The 27964-nt window shown below is 40.3% G+C and overlaps 1 protein-coding gene across 8 annotated transcripts in view; it reads right to left on the minus strand.

Moving 5' to 3' along the window:
• Positions 1-237: 237 nt before the first annotated feature.
• The window catches only part of LOC108272567 (NACHT, LRR and PYD domains-containing protein 12), a 133427-nt gene continuing 105700 nt past the window's right edge, over positions 238-27964 (minus strand). For 7 of the 8 annotated variants that reach the window (XM_053684311.1, XM_053684312.1, XM_053684307.1 and 4 more), the window contains 9 exons: positions 23021-23194; positions 21234-21407; positions 19774-19947; positions 12561-12734; positions 10953-11126; positions 8920-9093; positions 5173-5345; positions 3065-3238; positions 238-2179 (listed from right to left, as the gene is read on the minus strand). In XM_053684311.1, coding sequence (XP_053540286.1) covers positions 3183-3238; positions 5173-5345; positions 8920-9093; positions 10953-11126; positions 12561-12734; positions 19774-19947; positions 21234-21407; positions 23021-23194 — 1273 coding nt within the window. In that variant the 3' untranslated portion in view covers positions 238-2179; positions 3065-3182. The remainder of the gene's footprint in view (positions 2180-3064; positions 3239-5172; positions 5346-8919; positions 9094-10952; positions 11127-12560; positions 12735-19773; positions 19948-21233; positions 21408-23020; positions 23195-27964) is intronic. The other variant, XM_053684308.1, reaches the window with a different exon arrangement.

Consider the following 27964-nt stretch of genomic DNA (forward strand, 5'->3'; position numbering starts at 1 on the left):
TTAGCATGTCTGTAATAACCTGACTTTCCCCAAAATTGATTTCCTACTGATAAAAATGTGTTAGTATGATCAGGAAAAAAGGAAGTCAGTATCATTTAAATAATAATAGTAAAAAACAAACAAACAAACAAACAAAAAATATACAACAAACATACCAGCAACAAGAAAAGTTCACACTCAGCTACGTGTTTCTGGAATACTGGAATAAGACTCAAATCATCCAGACAGAAAAAAATGCATTCTTATCATATTTATTTTTATATACATTTAATATGTATTTGCATATTATATATGACATTAAGTGTTCATGTGTTTTCTGAATCTGTTTATACCCAGAATACCCAGCTTTTAAAAGACACACAGACACACAGACACACACACACACACACACACACACACACACACACACACACACGACGTCTTGTTGACATCTTTTTGACTGATTTAAAAATTAAATCAGACTTGTTCAGAAGTTTAGTAACACCAGTGTTATAACAGGGAGTGTTATATACACTGTTAATTACATCACAGCAAATCATTCATCATCATCATCATCATCATCATGTGTCAGTATGGGGCATTAAAACAAGATCTTCCTGTTGGAATAAATTCATCCTGTTCTTAATGTTGAAGACCTGTGTGACTTTCTGTTGAATATAATTTTCCATCATTATTGTTACTGATCATAAATCACAGACTACTGAACAGTTAAGAGAGTATGAAATCATAAATATTTTATTTTTAATATTGACCTGCATGTGTGGCTGTTTGACTGAAACTGGAATTAATGTACTGTACATTTATAATCATTTTCACCGCTGAATAATTATTGATGACCTTTTCACAGCGCTGTACAGTGTATATATGCATATATGTATAAACTGTATTTTGTTATAGATTTTATGACTTCTACATTAGCGGAAAAAAAAAAAGAGGCATGAGTGCGACAGTCAGAGGAACTGCAGCAGATTCTCCAAGATGCTCAGTAAAACTTATCAGCAAATTTCATTATAAAACTAAACAAGTGTTCCTGAGAATACTTTTTTTCCCCCAAGGCAAAGGGTCGTCACACCAAATACTGACTTTGTTTAATTTATTACTATTTACTGCTCTTTATAGTATTTTTTTAAATGTAGAAACATGTAGTTTTATTATTTTTGAAGGCATCTTTGCTTCACAGCATTTCTTTGTATGTGGCTACGTAAAAATTATATTCAATGCGCAGTCTGTGAATAACAAGGCGCTGCTTTTATCGGATTTTCTTACAGATAAAAAGCTGGACTTGTTGTTCGTAACTGAAACCTGGCATAAAGAAAATGATCCTGTTTAACCAGATCACTCCAGCGGGATTTGGAGTATTAGCTCTCCCGAGGTTATCTGGCAGAGGCGGAGGCATTATTGTGGTTTATAAGCTGAAGTTCAACATAAACTCTGTGTCCGTTCCCCACTTTCCATCATTTTCCATCTGGGGTTGTTCCAGCAAACTAAAGACTGTAGTGTTTAGAGTGGCTCTATTTCTTTAAGTGGAATCACTCCCTTTAGCATTGATTTCTGATTGGTAATTAGCCATGCGCATTGATATGTTTCTCTCTCTTGCTCTGGTTTTAATACACAAGTTAACTTTACCTCCGAGTGTCTACTGTATTCTTCCCAACTTGTAGTCTAATACAAAGATACAACATATTCACTTCTTCAAAATGTACTGTATTTGACTGACTCAATTATGCAAAGTATTGCAAGTAGTGCATACTTAAGTAATAGAGATGGCACTGATCCCATACCGGGTATGATCAGCTGATACTAGCAAAGAAATGGGGATCAGATATCAGAGAAAATAAATAACAGTTTAGATCTGATCCTGGAACCAAAAAATGTACACTATATTAAATACCAACTAAAGGACAGAGTGATAAATGTGACTTGCAGTGAGTCTCCCAGGGGCTTCTTCACATAAACTCCTCAGATGCTAATCCGGTCAGGTGAGAATCCCACCAATGCCATGAAACTGTTCCTGTCCATTTCAGCTCCGTCTTCCACTGACTGGGTCCAGCTGGAGTTCGTGTGGTTTTTCACCTGCGGTTCCAAATAATCCCTCAGGTTTTAATTGGGATTGAGGAAATTTTGTCCAGGGGTCACAGGTCGTTCTACTCAGTGCAGAGATGTGTGTAGTCTAGAAAAACTAAAAGACAGATATCTGAATTAATAACCAAAATCTAGACTGTGGTACTTCATGATCAACAGCATGTAATCATCTCTGCTGCAAGGAAAACATTATTATCTCCTCTTCATAATCATTCAACATTCCTTCATTCTTATAGAATACACTTGTTAGAACATTTAGTTAGAACAGATGAGAACTTCCACAAGATCTAACAGGAACATGAGCAGATATTTACCATCACATCACTGCTCTTAATACAATCACAGGCTGTAGAGCTTTATTTTTAAAACAGTGATCACTGCTGTGTGTTTTATCTCTTGTTCTACACGTGTATTTAGTGCAGACGTTAAGAACAAGCGGAGGGGAACTTTACAGGAATGACAGAAGACACGGTGTGGAGGTGGAGTGCTGGAAGGAGTGTCAGAGTCAAGTGACTCCTTAAATTAAATATTTGTAGCAGTGTGGCATAAAAGATGATGATTTTAATTCGCTTTTATGAGAGTGGAGAAGAAAATCTGCTTCTGATCAGAAACAGGGAGAAGCCGAGATCATCTGATTCAGACAAAAGCAGCAGTATGAAGTCAGAGATAGCAGGGTGTCACAAGGAGACGAGGTGTTCATTTACAATCACTCTCATGCACTCAGTGCTGACATTTTGTAGACTCTGTCTGACTCCCTGTCTTCTGCTTTCACATCAATTTTAAATCAATACCAACACCATTAAAGCTAATTGTTAGAAAAAGTCTGATTGAATCGAATATAGTGAAATTTGAACCCAGTATCCGATAATCTGATATTTACTGCAACTAAAATGAAATGTACAAACTAATACTAATGTACAAAATAATGCTAATCAGTCTTTTCTTTTGTTTCAGTTTTTATCTAAAAAATATCGTTACCCACCTCAGTGTCTGTAGTTTGTAATGTCCATCATTCTTCAGAGCAGCGAGACACTTCATTCCTGAGTCTCCTAGTTTATTCTCAGTCAGATCCAGTTCTCTCAGGTGTGAGGGGTTTGATCTCAGAGCTGAAGCCAGAGCAGCACAGCCTTCATCTGAGATATCACACCTATACAACCTGCAGAGACACAATGACACTCTTCACTCTCGCAGTTTATGAACATCAAGACATACTTTGTGTATCTTGAAATGAATGGTGTGTGTGTGTGTGTGTGTGTGAGAGAGAGAGAGAGAAAGAAAGACAGAGAGAGATACTGTAAATGTTTAAATGGTTTATTCAGTACTCACAAGAACAAGTCTGACCATTTTATTTATGCAAGAACACTAGATCCTGTTTTATTGTCATCAAAGTGAAATCATTTTAAAAATCACTCATTATTTATGATGAAACACTTAATGTTTTGACTAGAGCTGCAACACCTAATCAATAATATCGATAATAATTGATGATGAAAATCGTTGTAGACGAATCTCATGATGGATTAGTTGGTGTGCACGCGGCACGGGGGAGATTTACTCACTACGTTACTTCTGTTCCGAAAACACGCCTCGGAGAGTAAATACTAAAGTTGTGTCCCAAATGAAGTACAACACACTTACACTATGCACTATGTACTCTACCGTCTAGTGTGTGGATTTTAGAAAGGTAATATCGTCTCAAATAGAACACTAGCGGGTTTTTTACTGACCGGAAGTATAATCCACTTCCTACTCGACGGCGCATGACGTCATACGCACGCTAGCATTAGCAGACACCCGAGTCACAGACAATGACTCCACTTCCGTTTACTATTTGTGAACGTTACCTTTTATTCCCAGCATGACCTCAGTCTCCATCAGACGGAGGAGAAATCATCACGTGACTGAGGAAGAACATCCTCTAAGGCAGGGGGCATTTTATATTAAACACCGTGGAGATCAAACAGTGCTGCACGAGCACAAAGTTATGTTCATGTCCAAAATGCTCCATTGTGTGTAAAGGGCAGGGAAACTGGTGCAAGCTGCTTAGAAGGTTTAGTTTAATTTAAGTTTATTGTCATTATATGCTGTATCTGTGCGCTTGCAGTGTAAATTCTGTCGTTTATCATAACGGAAGTAATCTATTAGTAACGAAGCCGTGTTGCTGATCACATGCAGTGTAGACGCGCTGATACACAGTGGGAGCGCGAGTAAGATCTGTAATGTCTAATTAAAACACTATGATCAAAAGTAAACACAAGTGAAATCCATCCATCCATCTTCTACTGCTTAGTCTTTTTCAGGGTCACGGGGAACCTGGAGCCTATCCCAGGGAGCATTCTGCACAAGGCAGGGTCACAAGTAAAATAATATTCCTAAAGACAGCGAGTAACAGAAACCACAAGGTGCAGTGAAAGTGAGTTTTTGTTATTAATTTAGGACTGTAGTTTAATTTGGTGCTGTCACAATCTCGCGGGCAGATGGCGCTGCAGCGACGACGTGCATGGAAAGCAGGAGAGTGCGCGCGTGCACGGACCAGAGCGAGCACATGCTCGCGCATTACATGGAGACCTTGTTTACAGTGGACATGTGCGTTTGTTTCTGTTTGGTTTCCACCTTGTTTTGTCATTGGTTGATTTTCGAGGGAGTGTAATGATTGTTACCAGCTGTCAGCACTCAAGGTAATTACATTTGTGATTTAAACCCCTCGCGTTGCTGCGCACTTTGTGCGGTATTATAGGTTGTTAGGTGTTATAGTGCCACGCAGTAATGTTTCCATGTCCTGCTCTGGTTTCTTGTTTCATGCCATAGTCCTAGTTAAATGAGTGCCATGTCTAGTTTCTTGTTTCATGCCATAGTCCTAGTTAAATGATTTCCATGTCTAGTTTCTTGTTTCATGCCATGGTCCTAGTTAAATGAATGCCATGTCTAGTTCAATGTGTAAATGGGTAAATGTGCTAAGATCGTAGCTTTCCCATGTCTGGTTTTAGTTTCGTGTTCCATGCCTCAGTTCTACTTGTTGTTTAGACCTCGTTTCCTCTTTCCTGTATGATTGACTTTAGATGGAAATAAAGACTTTGATCCTGTACTTACTTCCTGTTCCAGTCTCATATCGTAACAGAATACCGCGCCATTCACCATGGCCGTGCAGTTTCTTCAAAGGTACGCCACCGAGCTCCTTCCGGAGACAGCGGGAGTGGGGAGCTACCCGCTGGAGTTCCTCTGTCACTGCCAGGTATATTTCTGCAGCCTGGCGTATCCCAAGCCTAAGAAGAGACAGTGGATCGGGTTCTTAGTGTGGGCGGAGTTCTTAGTGTTCTTAGTGTCTTAGACTGGGCGGAGCGTCTAGTGAGTACTGGGTCCTCCGCCCTCCATGATGTCACCCAGTTCGCAGAACTTTTTGTTGAGGAGTTCTACCGGCGAGGGCATCTTCATGGTCTGGATCTACTAGCGTGGTGAGTCAATGGAATGCCCCAGCCTGACCCGCCATTTCACCTTTTCTACAAGTGGGTGGACATGCTAGAATCCGCAACTCCCAAGCCCCAGCCCGAGGTCAACATGGCAACCTCGGGGTCCCTGCCCGAGGTCAACAAGGTGACCTCGGAGCTCCCGCCTGAGGTCAACCTGGCGACCTCAGAGCTCCGGCTAGAGACCTATGGGGAGGTCTCATCTCCGGAGCCCCAGCCCAAGGTCAACCTGGCGACCTCGGGGTCCCAGCCCGAGGTCAAGGAGGCGACCTCGGGGCCCCAGCCCGAGGTCAACGAGGTGACCTTGGGGCCCCAGCCTGAGGAAGCTCTCCCGCTGTCCTGTCCCACAGAGGACACCTCTCCAAGCTCCAGCTTTGCAGAGGACATTGCCCCATGTTCCAGCCCCACCGAGGATGTCGCCCCGCGTTCAAGCCCTGTTGATGACTGAGGACGTTGCACCGCATTCCAGCCCTGCTGTGGACATTGCCCGAGCTGCAGCCCCGCTGAGGACGTCACCCCGAACTCCAGCCCCGCGGTGGATGTCGCTCTGTGCCCCAGCCCCTCTGGGGGCGGTGCTCTGCCTGTCTGCTGCCTGGCGGAGGCTGCTCTGTTTCCTGATGCAGCAAAGGACAGGTTACACAGGGGACCAAGACTGCCTTTGGAGGGGGGTTCTGTCACGATCTCGCCGGCAGATAGCGCTGCGGCGATGACGTGAATGGAGAGCAGGAGAGCAAGTGCGTGCGTGCGTGCACAAACCAGAGTCAGCACATGCTCGCGCGTTACAAAGAGACTTTGTTCACAATGGACACGTGTGTTTGTTTCTGTTTGGTTTCCACCTTGTTTTATCATTGGTTGATTTTTGATGGAGTGCAATGATTGTTACAAGCTGTCAGCACTCAAGGTAATTACATTTGTGATTTAAACCCCTTGCGTTTCTGCGCACTTTGCGCGGTATTATAGGTTGTTAGGTGTTATAGTGCCATGCGGTAATGTTTCCATGTCCTGCTCTGGTCTCTTGTTTCATGCCATAGTGCTAGTTAAATGATTTCCATGTCTAGTTTCTTGTTTCATGCCATAGTCCTAGTTAAATGATTTCCATGGCTAGTTTCTTGTTTCATGCCATGGTCCTAGTTAAATGAATGCATGTCTAGTTCAATGTGTAAATGGGTAAATGTGGTAATAGGTAGCTTTCCCATGTCTGGTTATAGTTTCGCATTTCATGCCTCAGTTCTACTTTTTGTTTAGACCCCGTTTCCCGTATCCTGTACGACTGACTTTAGTTGGAAATAAAGACTTTGATCCTGCACTTACTTTCTGTTCCAGTTCTCGTATCGTAACAGGTGCTTTTTGTGCGTCCATAAAAAGTAATGAATAAATATTATAAAATCATTATATATATATATATATATATATATATATATATATATATATATATATATATATATATATATAATATGTGTGTGTTTGTGTATATATATATATATATATATATATATATATATATATATATATATATATATATATATACACACACATTATCTCACAAAAGTACACATTTTTGTAAATATTTGGTTATATCTTTTAATGTGAAAACACTGAAGAAATGACACTTTGCTACAATATAAAAATAGTGAGTGTACAGCTTGTATAACAGTGTAAATTTGCTGACCCCACAAAATAACTTAACACACAGCCATTAATGTCTAAACCGCTGGCAACAAAATTGAGTACACCCCTAAGTGAAAATGTCCAAATTGGGCCCAATTAGCCATTTTCCCTCCCCGGTGTCATGTGACTTGTTAATGTTACAAGGTCTCAGATATGAATGGAGAGCAGGTGTGTTAAATTTGGTGTCATCGCTCTCACACTCCCTCATACTGGTCACTGGAAGTTCAACAAGGCACCTCATGGCAAAGAACTCTCTGAGGATCTGAAAAAAAGAATTGTTGCTCTACATAAAGATGGCCTAGGCTATAAGAAGATTGCCAAGACCCTGACACTGAGCTGCAGCACGGTGGCCAAGACCATACAGCGGTTTAACAGGACAGGTTCCACTCAGAACAGGCCTCACCATGGTCGACCAAAGAAGTTGAGTGCACGTGCTCAGCGTCATATCCAGAGGTTGTCTTTGGGAAATAGACGTATGAGTGCTGCCAGCATTGCTGCAGAGGTTGAAGGGGCGGGGGGTCAGCCTGTCAGTGCTCAGACCATATGCCGCACACTGTATCAAATTGGTCTGCATGGCTGTCATCCCAGAAGGAAGCCTCTTCTAAAGATGATGCACAAGAAAGCACGCAAACAGTTTGCTGAAGACAAGCAGACTAAGGACATGGATTACTGGAACCATGTCATGTGGTCTGATGAGACCAAGATAAACTTATTTGGTTCAGATGGTGTCAAGCGTGTGTGGCGGCAACCAGGTGAGGAGTACAAAGACAAGTGTGTCTTGCCTACAGTCAAGCATGGTGGTGTGAGTGTCATGGTCTGGGGCCGCATGAGTGCTGCCGGCACTGGGGAGCTACAGTTGATTGAGGGAACCATGAATGCCAACATATACTTCGGAATGCCTTCAGACACTGGGCCGCAGGGCAGTATTCCAGCATGATAACGACCCCAAACACACCTCCAAGATTACCACTGCCTTGCTAAAGAAGCTGAGGGTGAAGGTGATGGACTGGCCAAGCATGTCTCCAGACCTAAACCCTATTGAGCATCTGTGGGGCATCCTCAAATGGAAGGTGGAGGAGCACAAGGTCTCTAACATCCACCAGCTCCGTGATGTCGTCATGGACGAGTGAAAGAGGACTCCAGTGGTAACCTGTGAAGCTCTAGTGAACTCCATGCCCAAGAGGGTTAAGGCAGTGCTGCAAAAATAATGGCCACACAAAATATTGACACTTTGGGCCCAATTAGGACATTTTCACTTAGGGATGTACTCACTTTTGTTGCCATTGGTTTAGACATTAATGGCTGTGTGTTGAGTTATTTTGAGGGGACAGCAAATTTACACTGTTATACAAGCTGTACACTCACTACTTTACATTGTAGCAAAGTGTCATTTCTTCAGTGTTTTCACATTAAAATATATAAATAAATATTTACAAAAAGGTGAGGGGTGTACTCACTTTTGTGAGATACTGTATATACATATATAAAAATAATTTATTTTAGAATATTTATGCATTACTTTTTACGGATGCACACGTACATCTGACCCAAAGACTCTGTGACAGATCATCAGTGTGCAGTGAAAAGAAACAATCTTCCTCCTCAGGAAATGATGATGAACCTAAAACCTCTGCTTCAGTCTCACTATTAGAGAATGTGTCTTACTGAGGAGCAGGTCGTGTGACTCTCAGAGAGATGATCTTACTTCAGTATCTCCAGTTTACAGTGAGGATTCTCCAGTACAGCAGAGAGACACTTCACTCCTGAATCTCCAAGTTTATTCAGAGTCAGATCCAGTTCTCTCAGGTGTGAGGGGTTTGATCTCAGAGCTGAAGCCAGAGCAGCACAGCCTTCATCTGTGATATCACAATTATACAACCTGCAGAGACACAATGACACACTCTTCATCAACACATTTTCATTACAATAAAGATGATGTGTGGGATTTTATTATTCAGAATGACATGAGGATTTAATATCATCTGTTTATTCTAATTAACAATGTGCCTCATTTATAAAACTGGATATGAACGGGTTTGTGTGTAAATCGTTTGCACAAGTGTTTACACAAGAAATTTGGTATTCAGAAAAATCCTCTTAATTCGAGTTCTACTCGTGCTCCTGAGTGTGTGTACATTTAAACATAAGAACAAACCTTTATTTATTACATTTATTTATTTATTACATTACAGCACAGTGAAATTCTTTTCTTCACATTTCCCAGCTTGAGCCCCAGACTAACGAATGTAAACCTTGACTTGATCAACTTCACATCATATAATTTGCATGGATTTCTGCAAATTTATATAGTATATATGGTAATTTTATATATAATTTTCTGGTGAGTTTAAATTGCTAATTTTAAACATGTTTACAGCGTTTAGCAGACCCCTTTATCCAGAGAGACTTATAGAAGTGCTTTGGAGTTTCTATCAAAAACACATCCCCATGCTAGTTCACTAGATCAGGGACTAAGAGCACCACTGAGAAAATTTGTGAATAACGGATGTTTTATATTATTGGCATTTATTTACAAATATTTTAAAAGTGAGCCAATACAAATCCATAAATTAAGACAAATAAAACTAATCATTAAAGTGAGTACGAAGAAAATCAGACTTTCAGAGACTTTTGTAAATCGGGTGGAAAATTCGAGTTGGGTTTGACTCACGTAAACATTTACACACAACTTTACTAAAAGATTGAAAAATGACCCCCAAAGTCATTAAAATAATACTTTGGGCGTTGATAGGTCTAAAGGACTGAAAACAACTGGAGAGCTTAGTGAACGACAGTGAAAGATGGTGGAAGGTCGTCAGTGGCCCGTGTTCCCCAGAGGGAAAAAAGTAAGTAAGTGTGAGACTGATAAATTTATAGTGAAGTCCATTGGGCTGCTTCTGTAAAGCAGATCTGGCAACCCTTTCCATAGTGATTCATTTTTATTTAAAAATCACATGTTTCATATTTTTTGACCTTTTCATTTCTATGACATTAACTTGTCATTTTAATTTAAAAATTCTTTATTTTGAGATCATTTGCACCATTTCCCTGCTGCTTTTAAACCCTGCAGCTCACACACGGTGTATTTAGTTTGTGTGTGAGCTGCAGTTTGTGTGATTAGTTACATCCATCCATCCATCTTCTAACGCTTACTCCTTTTTCAGGGTCACGAGGAACCTGGCACCTATCCCAGGAAGCATCAAGCACAAGGTACACCCTGGACAGGGTGCCAATCAGGGCACAATCACATGCACACTCACACACCCATTCATACACTACAGACACTTTAGACATGCCAATCACTACGGACACTTTTAGACATGCCAATCAGCCTACCATGCATGTCTTTGGACTGGGGGAGGAAACCCCCGCAGCACGGGGAGAACATGCAAACTGCGCAAACACATTACCCCGGCGGGACTTGAACCCCAGACGTGTGAGGCGAACGTGCTAACCACTAAGCCACCGTGCACCCTGATTAGTTACAATGTTGTAGTAAATTTCACAGTAATTGTAGACACATTGCAGTCGCATCAAGTCACGTTTTGTGCTGCAGCTTCTCACATACGTACATCTGACCCAAAGACTCTGTGACAGATCATCAGTGTGCAGTGAAAAGAAACAATCTTCCTCCTCAGGACATTGATGATGAACCTAAAACCTCTGCTTCAGTCTCACTATTAGAGAATGTGTCTTACTAAGGAGCAGGTCATGTGACTCTCAGAGAGATGATCTTACTTCAGTATCTCCAGTTTACAGTGAGGATTCTCCAGTACAGCAGAGAGACACTTCACTCCTGAGTCTCCTAGTTTATTCACAGTCAGATTCAGTTCTCTCAGGTGTGAGGGGTTTGATCTCAGAGCTGAAACCAGAGTAGCACAGCCTTCATCCGAGATATCACAATCACACAACCTGCAGAGACACAATGACACACTCTTCATCAGCATATTTTGATTACAATAAAGATGATGTGTGGGATTTTATTATTCAGAATGACATGAGGATTTAATATCATCTGTTTATTCTAATTAACAATGTGCCTCATTTATAAAACTGGATATGAACGGGTTTGTGTGTAAATCGTTTGTACGAGTGTTTACACAAGAAATTTGGTATTCATGAAAATCCTCTTAATTCGTATTCTACTCGTGCTCCTGAGTGTGTGTACATTTATACATAAGAAGAAACCTTTATTTGTCACATATACATTACAGCACAGTGAAATTCTTTTCTTCACATTTCCCAGCTTGTTAGGAAGTTTGGGTCAAAGCGCAGGATCAGCCATGATACAGCACCCCTGGAGCAGATAGGGTTAAGGGCCTTGCTCAAGGGCCCAACCTTCTGATCAGTAACCCACAGCCGTAACCATTAAAATTTTGCGTTAATTTATAATTTGCATGGATTACTGCAATTGTATATCTGAAATATTCTGTTGAGTTTAAATTGCTTATTTTAAACATGTTTACAGCGTTTAGCAGACCCCTTTATCCAGAGTGACTTATAGAAGTGCTTTGGAGTTTCTATCAAAAACACATCCTCATGCTAGTTCACTAGATCAGGGACTAAGAGCACCACTGAGAAAATTTGTGAATAACAGATGTTAAACAGATGTGAAAATTCGAGTTGGGTTTGACTCACAAAAACATTTACACACAACTTTACTAAAAGATCGAGAAATGACCCCAAAGTCATTAAAATAATACTTTGGGCATTGATAGATCTAAAGGAGTGAAAACAACTGGAGAGGTTAGCGAACAACAGTGAAAGATGGTGGAAGGTCGTCAGTGGCCCGTGTTCCCCAGAGGGAAAAAAGGAAGTAAGTGTGAGACTGATAAATTTATAGTGAAATAAATTGGGCTGCTTCTGTAAAGCAGATCTGGCAACCCTTTTCATAGTGACTCATTTTTAATTCAAAATCAAATGTTTCTTTTTTTTTTTTTTTACTATTTCTGTTCTATGACATTAACTTCTTATTTTAATTTAAAAATTCTTTATTTTGAGATCATTTGCACCATTTCCCTGCTGCTTTTAAACCCTGCATCACACACAGTGTATTTAGTTTGTGTCTGAGCTGCAGTTTGTGTGATTAGTTACAGTGTTGTAGTAAATTTCACAGTAATTTTAGACACATTTCAGTCGCATCAAGTCACGTTTTGTGCTGCAGCTTCTCACATACGTACATCTGACCCAAAGACTCTGTGACAGATCATCAGTGTGCAGTGAAAAGAAACAATCTTCCTCCTCAGGACACTGATGATGAACCTAAAACCTCTGCTTCAGTCTCACTATTAGAGAATGTGTCTTACTGAGGAGCAGGTCATGTGACTCTCAGAGAGATGATCTTACTTCAGTATCTCCAGTTTACAGAGAGGATTCTCCAGTCCAGCAGAGAGACACTTCACTCCTGAGTCTCCTAGTTTATTCCTAGACATATCCAGTTCTCTCAGGTGTGAGGGGTTTGATCTCAGAGCTGAAGCCAGAGCAGTACAGCCTTCATCTGAGATATCACAATTCCACAACCTGCAGAGACACAATGACACACTCTTCATCAACACATTTTCTTTTTTGTAATGAACACTTTTATTGATTCACAAGTTAACACAACGAGACAAACAACATATATAATGAATCAAACTATTTTAACATAAATCCCCACTATAACCCCTCCCCCTACCAACCTCCCACCCCATCCTGGTCCCCCCATGAACATCCCTGTGGTCAATAGAATATAAACTCACATATCCAAAAAAAAAAAATAATAATAATAAAAAAAAACACACAATTAAAAAAATATATATAATAATCAAGTATAATCATAGACTAAACTCTAAATTATACTCTCCACTGCCCCTCCTCGAGAGTCCCCCAAAAACGCCAAATAACAGCTCCATTTCTTCCTGAAGGATTTCCCAACTCCAATCCTTCTGCTCGACCCCTCCTCAAAGGCAGCCACCCTCCCCATCTCCACACACCACTCTGGAAACGAGGGCGCTCCATCTGATTTCCATCCCCTTAAAATAACCTGCCTACCAATCACACTGGTCAAAACCCAATCTTTTTTGTACCTATCCTCCAATTTTGTGACCTCCCCATCTCCCAAAATACAGAGTCTAGGGCAGAACGAGATCTGAGTGTTCAACACCTCACATACAAAGCTCTGCACCTTCAACCAAAATTCTTGAATCTTACAACACCCCCAAAAAACATGGGTGGTGTCTCCATCTTCTGCATGGCATCGCCAGCAGGTGGGTGTGTCTTTAAGACAGAGCCTATACAATTTAGAGGGGGTCCAATAGAACCGATGTAAAATCTTAAATTGTATAAGGCACACCCTTGCATCTCTAGATGCAGTTTTTATATTTTTTAAAATCCTAGCCCACTCTCCCTCCCCCAATTCCAAATTTAAATTTTTCTCCCATAATCTCTTGAGAGTGGTCGAGACTCCGTCCCCTAGACTCTGAATCAGTAAGGAGTAATACACTGATGCTTCATGTCCTCTTCCAAAAGCAGAAATCACCTCTCCCAGAGTATCTGCTGCTTTAGGGGGGTACATGCTACTCCCAAAAATAGTATAGAGCAAGTGGCGTAGTTGAAGATACCTAAAAAACTGAGATCTGGGGATTCCAATATGTTGAACCAATTTTTCAAAAGATATCATCACACCACTCTCATAAAGATCACCGAGTGTATTAACCCCCCTTGTGATCCACTCTGACCAACAAAATGGGGACTTATTAATACGTAGTTTGGGGTTTAGCCATAGGCTCGAGGCAACATTGAGATAAATATCAGAATCAAACACTCTGGACACTCTTGTCCACACTGAGTGCTGATGTGAAATAACGGGGTGTGATTTAACTTCTCTGGTTAGATTAATGGAAAGGCTTTGCAGTGGCAAAATAGGGGCAAGAACTTCTTGTTCAATGCAGAACCAGGGAGGGGCTCTCTCAGGTGGAAGTGACCAATGAGCCAAATGTCTGAGACCAAACGTATAATAATAGAACAGAATCTTGGGTAGGCCTAGCCCACCCTTATCAATCGGCCTATGTAACTCATTGAAATTTAACCTGGGACGCTTACCATTCCAAATAAAAGACTTCGCTATACTCTCAAATTGCTTGAAATAAGAAAGAGGGCCATCTATAGGGAGAGATTGTAGCAGGTAATTTAATTTTGAAATACAACTCATTTTAATAACATTAACCTTCCCGATCATAGATACATGTAAAGAAGACCACCTGTCTACATCACTCGAAAACCTTTTTATTAACGGGTCAACATTAACTCTGACTAAATCGGACAAATTTTTTGGAAATAAAATACCCAAATACTTAATGCCCTGTTTGGGCCACCGGAAGGCACCAGGCTGAAAGGCCGTTACTGGACAGTACGCTGTCAGGGCCAAAGCTACGGGTTTAGACCAGTTGACTTTGTATCCTGAGAATTTGGAAAAGAAATTAATAATTCTGTGGAGGAAATGCATAGATCTAGTAGGGTCAGAGACGAATAATAAAATATCATCTGCATAAAGCAAAAGCTTATGCGCCACACCTCCCGCCACCACCCCTGGAAAATCATGCTAGTTTCTTATCGCAGCTACTAATGGTTCCAGGGCAAGACAGAACAATAATGGGGAAAGAGGGCAACCCTGCCGGGTACCCCTATCCAGAGTAAAATAATCTGAAATTAGTCCATTTGTTTGTACTGCCGCTACCGGATGTCTATAAAGTTGCTTAATGTAACCAATGGAAGTATTCCCGAACCCATACACTTCCAAAATCTTAAAAAGATAATCCCATTCTACCATATCAAACGCCATTTCGGCGTCAAGTGAGATGACAGCAACCGGAGACTGATCATTCGCTACTGACCACATGATATCAATGAGACGTCTAATGTTATCGGAAGAGCTACGGCCCCGAATAAACCCCACCTGAACTATATGTATAAGAGATGTCATAACTTTACTTAATCGGTTAGCCAGAATTTTCGATAAGATTTTTACATCTAACTTTATCAGGGAAATTGGACAATAACTTTTACACTCACTTGGATCTTTGTCTTTTTTAAGAATCAGACTGATCCGGGCTTGTGTCATGGTTGGAGGAAGCTTTCCATTCTTTAATGATTCTGTATAAACTTCTAACAGAAGTGGAGCCAGTTCTGTAGCATAAGATTTGAAAAACTCAGCGGCAAAGCCATCTGGGCCCGGAGACTTGCCTGTAGGCAGGGCCTTAATTACCTCGCCAAGCTCCTCCAGGGTCATCTCAGAATCAAGAGAATTTAGTTGCTCCGTCGTCAATTTCGGTAGTTCTAATGGTTCCACAAAGTTTCTAATATCTTCATCAGTAGACGAAGACATTGAACTATAGAGATCAAAGTAAAATTCTTTAAAAGCATTATTAATATCAATGGCCGAGGTAAAAATTTCACCACTAACAGACTTCACTGCGGGAATGGTAGACAGGGCCGCCCTCTGTTTTATATATCTAGCCAAAGTTTTCCTGCTTTGTCCCCCGACTCAAAGTATGACTGTCTTGCCCTGAATAACCAAAACTCCACTTTCCTCGACAAAATAGTATTATATCTATATTTCAATCTGGTCAATTCTCTTGAGACCGTCAGACGACATTCGGCGCTTCAGCTCTGCCTCTGCACTTTTAATATTTCCTTCCAACTCCACGAGTTCTCGTGCTTTGGATTTTTTAATGAATGAGGCATACTGTATGATCCGTCCCCTAAGAACCGCCTTAAGTGCCTCCCATGCCACGCCCACAGAGGATACTGAGGACCAGTTGGTCTCCATATAAACACCAAGTTCAGTCTTTAACATTTGTCGGAAATCAGGATTTTGTAAAAGGGATACATTAAAGCGCCAACTAAATGATTTCTTCTTCTCCGTTTGTGGCCACATCTCTAAACTCACCAGGGCACGATCTGAGACTAGAATGTTTCCGATTGAACAATCAGCAACAGATGAAATGAGTGATTTGGATATCAAAAAAAAATCTATTCTAGAGTAAATCTTATGGACTGATGAAAAAAATGTATAGTCTCTACCAGATGGGTTCAAAAGTCTCCAAATATCTGTAAGACCAAGATTTTTACACATCCTGTAAAGCGTCACTGTTGCTCTAGGGGGCTTACACACTTTTGCAACACTATGATCAAGGACTGAGTCCATCAAAAGATTAAAGTCTCCTCCCATTATTATATCATGTGGGGTGCCAGCAGATTGCAACATCCCTTCAAGATCTATAAAAAAGCCCTGATCATCAGCATTAGGTGCATAAATATTAGCCAAAATAAGACTTTGCCCCTGAATTTCTGCTAAAACAATAATTACTCTCCCTAATTTATCTTTAAACTGTTTGAGACATTTGAATTGTAGATGCTTATTTACCAATATAATGACTCCCCTGCTCTTACTTGAGCCAGCACTAAAGAAAACATAACCACCCCATATCTTCCCAAATTTTTCAGCTTCCTGCGGGGAAAGATGCGTTTCTTGAAGAAACACGATATCATATTTCTTATGCTTAAGAAAAGTAATGACCTTCCTTCTTTTTATAGGATGTCCTAACCCATTCACATTCCATGTGGAGAGAGATAGTACACTCATTAACATCTGACATTTTGATATAACAGAAAAAATTAATTGTGTGCCAAAAACAAAATTATGAAGACCACAATTCAACATTAATGCAACAATAAAACCCCGAACTTCCCCCCGAACAAAACAATCAGAAAAAAGAAAAACATGCGCATCAACCCCGCGCATGGCAGCGCCAACCGGCGCCAATCCCCCTAGACTCAAAAGGTCCATGTACGTGTACGAGAGCCCCCACGACAACTCTGCCATCGGATTGCACGATTCTGCCTCACAAATTTGTGAGGCAAAATTACATAACATAAATTATTTTGTAAAATAAAATACACCCCAACCAATAAGCAGAGTAAACACAAACAATGTATAGACTAATTCACAGAACTGCCTCGAAGGTGTGTTCCTTCAAAAAACAAATTCTAGCCGATATAGAGCCGCTCAGTTTCCTCAGACAGACAAACAAATAATCAGTGAGCCGGCTGTTATGAAAGAATGACTCCATTATTCCAAAGTCCTGTGGAAGTACTCCAAAAATTGCACTTTGGCCAACAGGAGGCACAAAAGCAAGGAGCGAGCAGAGACATCTGCCACTGTCCTGAAGCAGTGTTATTCAACAAAAGAAGCCCCACCGCTAGGCGGAGCCAGCACAAAAGGAAACAAAACTGCATCCCGGTTCCTCTGATGGTCAAGAGCCAATTCACTCGGAGGCCGCATAATTTTGCGGTCATCTGTAGTATCTATTATCAATCTGGACTGGAACTTCATTGTAAAAGTGATCTTCGTCCATGCCAAAGTTTCTTTAAGGAAGTGATATTTCACAAAACAAAACAACCTCTAGCCGTTCGGTGGTGCCAACGCAAAAAGAAATAAAAAATGGTGCCCATTTTCCTCCGAAAGCCAGAGTACACACAGCGAGTCGACCCCCTCACAAGAGAAACATCCAGTGGATTATTCACCCACTGATTCAATAAAAGACATTACCTGATTGGGACACGTAAATACTTTCCTGCCGTCTTTGGTGTTTATTCTCAGTCTGGCCGGAAACAGTGCAAAAGTGATCTTACGTTGGTGCAAGACTTTCTTGCATTCCTTGAACCGTTCGCGTTTCTCTCTTGTCGAGTTCGCAAAGTCTGGGAACAAGAAAATATTGTGATTCTTCCAAGAGAGCTTTCCTTTGCTCCTCGCCTGGCGCAACACGAGATCTTAATCGGATGATCTCAGAAACCTGGCCAGGATTGGTCGCGGCCTGTCTCCTCGCCTGATCTCCAAGCTGGGACTCTGTGGGCCCGCTCGAGTTCTAATTTATGGCCTGATATGTCGAGCAGACTCGGTAAAAGCTCGTCCAGAAATTTCACCATATCTCTGCCTTCTTCATGCTCAGGAACTCCAATAATCCGCAAGTTATTCCTTCGGCTTCGATTTTCCAAATCTTCCAATCTTTCAAATATTTTTTCCAAGTCTCTCTTGGTCACTGCGGATTAGCGGAGAATACCCTTTCCGAAGACTCAAGATACTCGATTCGTTTCTCAGCATCTGCCATTCTTGTAACTAACTCAGAGAATTTTATTTCTATCGCGGTAATCGAACGTCGTATTACAGCGAGAACCTCCAAGTCAGCAACAACCTTCGTCAACATCCCCGACATGTTGGACAGTTGGCGCTGGATTTCTTCTCCCGCTGCACCACCCAAAACGAGTCTGCGGTCGACAGGCTCGTCCAGGCTTCCATCTTGAACACATAAGTGTCTTTTAATGTCTCCAGAGCTTGAGGATTTTGACTTCTTTGCCATGTTTACCTCAAACATCAAAAGTGTAACTGGGTGTATGGAATTTCACCAGATTATATCATGAAAATAATTAGAAAAAATTAGCAAAATGCGCAGAGCTGTCTTTCACACGTCTGCCCTTCGCATGGCGTCACGTGACTCCTCCCATCAACACATTTTCATTACATTAAAGATGATGTGTGGGATTTTATTATTCAGAATGACATGAATGACATTATTCAAATTTTCATGAAAATGATCTTAATTCGTATTCTACTCGTGCTCCTGAGTGTGTGTACATTTATACATAAGAAGAAACCTTTATTTATCACATATACATTACAGCACAGTGAAATTCTTTTCTTCACATGTCGCAGCATGAGCCCCAGACTAATGAATGTAAACCTTGACTTCATCAACTTCACATCATATAATTTGCACTGATTTCTGCAAATTTATAAAGTATATATAGTAATTTTATATATAATATTCTGTTGAGTTTAAATTGCTTATTTTAAACATGTTTACAGTGTTTAGCAGACCCCTTTATCCAGAGCGACTTATAGTTCTTTGGAATTTCTATCAAAAACACATCCTCATGCTAGTTCACTAGATCAGGGACTAATAGCACCACTGAGAAAATTTGTGAAGATCAGATGTTTTATATTATTGATATTTATTTAAAAATATTTTAAAAGTGAGCCAATACAAACCCATAAATTAAAACAAATAAAACTAATCATTAAAGCGAGTACGAAGAAAATCAGACTTTCAGAGACTTTTGTAAATCCGGTGGAAAATTCGAGTTGGGTTTGACTCACGCAAACATTTACACACAACTTTACTAAAAGATCAAAAAATGACCCCCAAAGTCATTAAAATAATACTTTGAGTGTTGATAGGTCTAAAGGAGTGAAAACAACTGGAGAGGTTAGTGAACAACTGTGAAAGATGGTGGAAGGTCGTCAGTGGCCTGTGTTCCCCAGAGGGAAAAAGTAAGTAAGTATGAGACTGATAAATTTATAGTGAAGTCCATTGGGCTGCTTCTGTAAAGCAGATCTGGCAACCCTTTTCATAGTGACTAATTTTTAATTCAAAATCAAAATATTTTTTTATTTATTATTATTTTTTTTTTACAGTTTCTGTTCTATGACATTAACTTCTTATTTTAATTTAAAAATTCTTACTTCAGTATCTCCAGTTTACAGTGAGGATTCTCCAGTCCAGCAGAGAGACACTTCACTCCTGAGTCTCCTAGTTTATTCTGAGACAGATCCAGTGCTCTCAGGTGTGAGGGGTTTGATCTCAGAGCTGAAGTCAGAGCAGTACAGCCTTCATCTGAGACACGACAACACTCCAACCTGCAGAGACACAATGACACTCTTCAACAACACATTTTCATTACATTAAAGATGATGTGTGGGATTTTATTATTCAGAATGACATGAGGATTTAATATCATCTGTTTATTCTAATTAACAATGTGCCTCATTTATAAAACTGGATATGAACGGGTTTGTGTGTAAATCGTTTGTACGAGCGTTTACACAAGAAATTTTCATGAAAAATCCTCTTAATTCGTATTTTACTCGTGCTCCTGAGTGTGTGTACATTTATACATAAGAAGAAACCTTTATTTATCACATATACATTACAGCACAGTGAAATTCTTTTCTTCACATTTCCCAGCTTGTGCCCCAGACTAACGAATGTAAACCTTGTCTTGATCAACTTCACATCATATAATTTGCATGGATTTCTGCAAATTTATATAGTATATATGGTCATTTTATATATAATATTCTGTTGAGTTTAAATTGCTTATTTTAAACATGTTTACAGCGTTTAGCAGACCCCTTTATCCAGAGTGACTTATAGAAGTGTTTTGGAGTTTCTATCAAAAACACATCCTCATGCTAGTTCACTAGATCAGGGACTAAGAGCACCACTGAGAAAATTTGTGAATAACGGATGTTTTATATTATTGGCATTTATTTAAAAATATTTTAAAAAGTGAGCCAATACAAACCCATAAATTAAGACAAATAAAACTAATCATTAAAGCGAGTACGAAGAAAATCAGACTTTCAGAGACTTTTGTAAATCCGGTGGAGAATTCGAGTTGGGTTTGACTCACGCAAATATTTACACACAACTTTACTAAAAGATTGAGAAATGACCCCCAAAGTCATTAAAATAATACTTTGGGTGTTGATAGATCTAAAGGAGTGAAAACAACTGGAGAGGTTAGTGAACAACTGTGAAAGATGGTGGAAGGTCGTCAGTGGCCTGTGTTCCCCAGAGGGAAAAAAGTAAGTAAGTGTGAGACTGATAAATTTATAGTGAAGTCCATTGGGCTGCTTCTGTAAAGCAGATCTGGCAACCCTTTCCATAGTGACTCATTTTTATTTAAAAATCAAATGTTTCATTTTTTTTTTTTACGGTTTCTGTTCTATGACATTCATTTCTCATTTTAATTTAAAAATTCTTTATTTTGAGATCATTTGCACCATTTCCCTGCTGCTTTTAAACCCTGCATCACACACAGTGTATTTAGTTTGTGTCTGAGCTGCAGTTTGTGTGATTAGTTACAGTGTTGTAGTAAATTTCACAGTAGGTCATGTGACTCTCAGAGAGATGATCTTACTTCAGTATCTCCAGTTTACAGTGAGGATTCTCCAGTCCAGCAGAGAGACACTTCACTCCTGAGTCTCCTAGTTTATTCAGAGTCAGATTCAGTTCTCTCAGGTGTGAGGGGTTTGATCTCAGAGCTGAAGCCAGAGCAGCACAGCCTTCATCTAAGACACCACAACCCCACATCCTGCAGAGACACAATGACACACTCTTCATCAACACATTTTCATTACATTAAAGATGATGTGTGGGATTTTATTATTCAGAATGACATGAGGATTTAATATCATCTGTTTATTCTAATTAACAATGTGCCTCATTTATAAAACTGGATATGAACGGGTTTGTGTGTAAATCGTTTGTACGAGCGTTTACACAAGAAATTTGGTATTCATGAAAATCCTCTTAATTCGTATTCTACTCGTGCTCCTGAGTGTGTGTACATTTATACATAAGAAGAAACCTTTATTTGTCACATATACATTACAGCACAGTGAAATTCTTTTCTTCACATTTCCCAGCTTGTTAGGAAGTTTGGGTCAGAGTGCAGGATCAGCCATGATACAGCGCCCCTGGAGCAGATAGGGTTAAGGGCCTTGCTCAAGGGCCCAACCTTCTGATCAGTAACCCATAGACTTAACCATTATAATTTTGCCTTAATTTATAATTTGCATGGATTACTGCAATTGTATATCTGGAATATTCTGTTGAGTTTAAATTGCTTATTTTAAACATGTTTACAGCGTTTAGCAGACCCCTTTATCCAGAGCGACTTATAGAAGTGTTTTGGAGTTTCTATCAAAAACACATCCTCATGCTAGTTCACTAGATCAGGGACTAAGAGCACCACTGAGAAAATTTGTGAATATCAGATGTTTTATATTATTGACATTTATTTAAAAATATTTTAAAAAGTGAGCCAATACAAGCCCATAAATTAAGACAAATAAAACTAATCATTAAAGCGAGTACGAAGAAAATCATACTTTCAGAGACTTTTGTAAATCCGGTGGAAAATTCGAGTTGGGTTTGACTCACGCAAACATTTACACACAACTTTACTAAAAGATCGATAAACGACCCCCAAAGTCATTAAAATAATACTTTGGGCGTTGATAGGTCTAAAGGAGTGAAAACAACTGGAGAGGTTAGCGAACAACGGTGAAAGATGGTGGAAGGTCGTCAGTGGCCCGTGTTCCCCAGAGGGAAAAAGTAAGTAAGTGTGAGACTGTGTCTGCGATTTGTTCGATGCCAGGGAAATGTGGGAGCCTGGTTGAATTAAAGCACTCTCTGCGCATACCGCTGATATAAAAGTCCTTTATTTTCTTGACAGAAACAAAATGATAAATGAAAACTTGTTAATAATTAAACCTCATTATTAAACTTAACGCAAAATTACTGTTCTGAATTGGCGTGCAGGAGCGTGGTCAAAAAAGGTGTGCTACCCAACTCTCCATTTCCGTCCGCCCTATCGGAAGGTTAACCTACGTCATATATACTCCTCCCGCACCACACGTGACCCACGACCCCGGAGTAAACACCACCAAAACACAACAAAACGTAACACAATCCCAAATAATAGATTACGCTAGCACGTTGTCACACCAAACAACACCAAATTCCAAGTCTACAATAAATGACCCAAAGACTCTGTGACAGATCATCAGTGTGCAGTGAAAAGAAACAATCTTCCTCCTCAGGACATTGATGATGAACCTAAAACCTCTGCTTCAGTCTCACTATTAGAGAATGTGTCTTACTGAGGAGCAGGTCATGTGACTCTCAGAGAGATGATCTTACTTCAGTATCTCCAGTTTACAGTGAGGATTCTCCAGTCCAGCAGAGAGACACTTCACTCCTGAGTCTCCTAAATTATTCCTAAACAGATCCAGTTCTCTCAGGTGTAAGTGGTTTGATCTCAGAGCTGAAGTCAGAGCAGCACAGTCTTCATATGAGACACCACAATCCCACAACCTGCAGAGACACAATGACACACTCTTCATCAACACATTTTCATTTTGGTTTAAAACGTATTGTAAAGATGATGTGTCTGTTATGTTGGACTGTCTCCCTTCTTTTGTCCAATCACAAGATATTATTAATACTGACCAATTATGATGTAAAACTATTGATGGTTTATGCTAAAAGTAACGAGTCAGGGTTTTTTAAATCTCTGTTTAAATGTGTTTTTATACACATATCTAAGTGCATTTAATTATTACTATTATTGCACAAGTGATATGTTTAATGACTAATATATTTGTTCTGTATGTTGTACTGATTTAACTAAAAAAACAGAACTGCACACAACTATTAACTGCAGCTTTTAGTGAGGTACTGTGTCTCTCAGAGAGATGATCTTACTTCAGTTTTTTTACTTTACACTGAGGATTCTCCAGTAGAGCAGAGAGACACTTCACTCCTGAGTCTCCTAGATTACTCCAAGTCAGATCCAGTGTATTCCCAGTCAGATCCAGTGTATCCACAGTCAGATGCAGTTCTCTCAGATTGGAGGTTTCTGAGCTGAGCACTGAGGCCAGAGCTGAACAACCACTTTTTTGAATTGTATCACACCTGATGCTGAAGGAAATAATACGTAATCAACTAACAGTAATGCAAATTATCAAACAGGTCCACAAACCTTTCACTGCAACTTCTCAGTTTCAAAAGCACAAACATCCGTTAGACAAAAGTCCCACACAGTCAGAGCTGTTCAGATTCGGCTTGGTGGGAGTTTTCAGCTGCGTACATCATCACACACATTGTATAAACATGGAGTATAAGATCCGGGACACCAAATGGGAAAGCAAGAGTCTGATCTTAAATGTTCATAAGAGGAGAAAAGAAAGTCTAAAATGTCATGAAGAGTTAGATTCATCTGAACAGCTAAGACATTTGATTTGTTCTCTTAACACTGTAACAGTAGAACAGTTCTATTCAGATTGACTTACATTGCTTTTCTGGATGCTGCAATCACAGGCATCACCTTCACAAGAATCCCATCTCTTATTTTATCTGTAGAGATATATTTATTCAGGTCAAATTCCTCCAGTTCCTCTGCTGATGTCAGTAGGACAAACACCAGAGCAGACCACTGTGAAGAAGAGAGTTCACTTTGTTTTCCAGATTTCAGGTAGCGTTGGATTTCCTCCACTAGAGAATTGTCCCCCAGTTCATTCAGACAGTGGAACAGATTGATGGATTTTTCTGTAGGAAGATCTCCATTGATATTCATCTTAATGTACTGTACTGTGTTCCTCTGTCCTGTCTGGGAGCTACTTCCTGTATGTGTTACTAAGGTATGTAAGAGTTTCTGATTGGACTGCAGTGAGAGACCCAGAAGAAAGCGGAGGAAAAGATCCAGATGTCCAGTCTGACTCTTTAAGGCCTGATTTACAGCACTCTTGTGGACAGCTGAGATTGTAATTTCTTCAGACAACTGGTCAGAGGACATCTCAGATTCATCCTCTTCGTCAGATAAAATCTCTGGTTCAGAAAACCCACTCTGTTTAAGAACATTTCTCTTTTCCATCATGAATGTCAGGTGCACATACAGAGCTGCGAGATGCTCCTGAATGCTCAGATGAACAAAGCAGTACACTTTACTCTGGTGAAGTCCAAACTCTTCTCTGAAGATCTGCGTACACACACCTGAGTACACTGCTGCTTCTCTCACATCAATGCCACACCCTCTCAGGTCTTCCTCATAGAAGATCAGGTTGCCTTTCAACAGCTGCTGAAAAGCCAGATGTCCCAGTTTGAGAAGCATTTCTTCATCACTCTCCTGCTTCTTTGAGTACTTTTCTCTTATGATGTTTGTCTGAATGATGAGGAAATGTGTGTACATTTGAGTCAGAGTCTTTGGGATCTCTCTATTCTCTTCTTCAACCAACATTCTCTCTAGAACAGTGGCTGAAATCCAGCAGAAGACTGGGATGTGGCACATGATGTAGAGGCTTCTTAATGACTTCAGGTGTGTGATGATGTTATTGGCCAGGCTCTGATCACTGATCCTCTTCCTGAAGTACTCCTCCTTCTGTGGGTCATTGAACCCTCGTACCTCTGTGACTCGATGGACACACTCAGAGGGGATTTGATCAGCTGCTGCGGGTCGGGAGGTGATCCAGATGAGAGCAGAGGGAAGCAGATTCCCTTTGATCAGGTTTATCAGCAGCACATGCACTGATGCTGATTGAGTTACATCACACACTCTCACTGTGTTCTGGAAATCCAGAGGAAGACGATACTCGTCCAATCCATCAAAAATGAACAGAACCTTTTCCAACCTGGACATTTCTGTTTCTTTTGTCTCCTTAAAACAGACATGAAGGAGATCCATCAGACTCAGTTTCTGGTCCTTCATCAAATTCAACTCTCTGAAAGGAAGTGGAAAAATGAGGTGGACATCCTGATTTGCTTTCCCTTCAGCCCAGTCCAGAATGAACTTCTGCACAGAGACTGTTTTTCCGATGCCAGCGACTCCCTTTGTCAGCACAGTTCTGATGGGTTTGTCTTTTTTAGATAAGGGCTTTGTCAGCACAGTTCTGATGGGTTTGTCTTGATTAGATAACGGCTTAAAGATGTCATTGCATTTGATTGGTGTTTCCTCTGTTGTTGTTCTCCTGGATGCTGCCTCGATCTGTCTCACCTCATGTTCTTTATTGACGTCTCCACTGTCTCCCTCTGTGATGTAGAGCTCTGTGTATATCTCATTCAGGAGTGTTCGGTTTTCTGGGTTTATCATCACTCCGTTTAAACACTGAAATTTCTTCATCAGATTTAATTTGAACTTTTTCTGGAACTCATTTACAGCAGCAGGTTCTGGGTCGTGTCTGTGACAGGGTGAAGTAAAAAGACATGGTGAGACATGGGGTCTAATTATTAGAGTTTAAGATCACATTTTTTTCTGACTGGTTACCACAGATAACTATTCTTTATGATGTTCTCACTGTGTATTTGCCGTATTCTACGCTATGTTTTCTATAATCTAATCACTCTGCAGGAAATAACAGCAGAGATGTTTATAATACCAGCGCGTCAGTGTCACAGTCATGTTGTTGGGTTTGATCTTACCCTGTAGCTGTGATGATGTTCTTTTCTCTTCTGTCTCCTGACTTCTGTAGAACACTGGGAATAAAAACTGTAGCTGTTAAAGACAATAACTTTCACCACTTTAATACTGTAGTCTAAACTTTAGCCCTAATTTTAGTCAAATAATTGTAGTAGGGCATTAATATTTAGAAAACACAGTGCTAAATACAACATCACCAACATTGTTGTCATATATCAAGGAGATAACTCTGGACTTCAGTTCCCTTCAGCCACTGCACTGTATTACACTATGTCACATGACCACCTGCACCTGAATCACGTTTCTGTTAATGAGCACGCTTGTATATAGCCATTGTTTGCACTGCGACCCTTTCTTACGTTTGTCTTAGACTACCGTCGTCCATGTTACTGTGTTTTGGTCCTGTTAGTTTTTGTTTAGTCCTTGCCACAGTGTTTTGCATTTGTCAGAGTATCTTTTATGTTTTGTTGGCTTATATTAATAAAACGTTTAAAATCTGCGATTGCTTCCATAACTACCTTTGAAAAGTGACAATTGTGGACCTGGAGAGAAAATGTACTCCTTTTAATTTTAGGTTTTCTAGATTTTTTTTCCCATTATTTACATCTAGATGTGTTACATGGGGGCGGCTGTGGCTCAGGTGGTAGAGCGGGTTGTCCACTAATTGTAGGGTTGGAGGTTCAATTCCCGGCCCGCATCACTCCACATGCCTGTGGCAAGACACTGGATGGACACTGATGGCAAGTTAACGCCTTGTAGCTCTGCTACCATTGGTGTGTGTGTGTGTGTGTGAATGGGTGAATGAGACACAGTGTAAAGCGCTTTGGATAAAACCGCTATATAAGTGTGCCATTTACCATTTAGATGTGTTAAATAACTTAGAACATGGCATGAAAGCTGAAATTCTGGTCTATTGTCTCATTCATCTTTTATCTCCAATCCAAATGTCTTCAGTGTACAGCAAAAGTGTAAGAATTTGCCTTGTTGTTTCAATACTTGTGGAGGGGACTGTATATGGTCGCTATGGTTATAACAGAACATGAGGACATCAGTCAGAATGAACAGATAATGTGTCCTAAATGGATGCAAATACATCCATCCATCCATCCATCCATCCATCCATCCAGGGTCATGGGGAAACCTGGAGCATATCCCAGGGAGCATCGGGCACAAGGCGGGGTACACCCTGAACAGGGTGCCAATCCATCGCAGGGCACACAATCACATACACATTCACACACCCATTCATACACTATGGACACTTTTCACATGCCAATCAGACTACCATGCATGTCTTTGGACTGGGGGAGGAAACCGGAGTACCCAGAAGAAACCCCTGCAGCACGGGGAGAACATGCAAACTTCATACACACAGGGTCATGGTGGGAACATGCTAACAACTAAGCCACCGTGCGCCTTAATGCAAATACAGATTATTATTTTAAAAACCTGCTAGAAAGGTTCACAGGTATAAAAATCTGTAACTCTATCCAGAATTATACTACACTGTGGATGAGATTCAGTCCATCACCTGTAGGGACAATTTAGTTATCAGTAGACCTACTGACATGATTTTGGGAGGTAAAATGTTTAAATTGAGGAAAATTGTCACGTATCGTGACGGAGCGGAGATAGGACGGATGCAAGTGCAGTACGAACAGTTTTTTATTTTA

This window comes from Ictalurus punctatus, chromosome 12, assembly GCF_001660625.3.
Source record: "Ictalurus punctatus breed USDA103 chromosome 12, Coco_2.0, whole genome shotgun sequence".
NCBI classification, from domain to species: domain Eukaryota; kingdom Metazoa; phylum Chordata; class Actinopteri; order Siluriformes; family Ictaluridae; genus Ictalurus; species Ictalurus punctatus.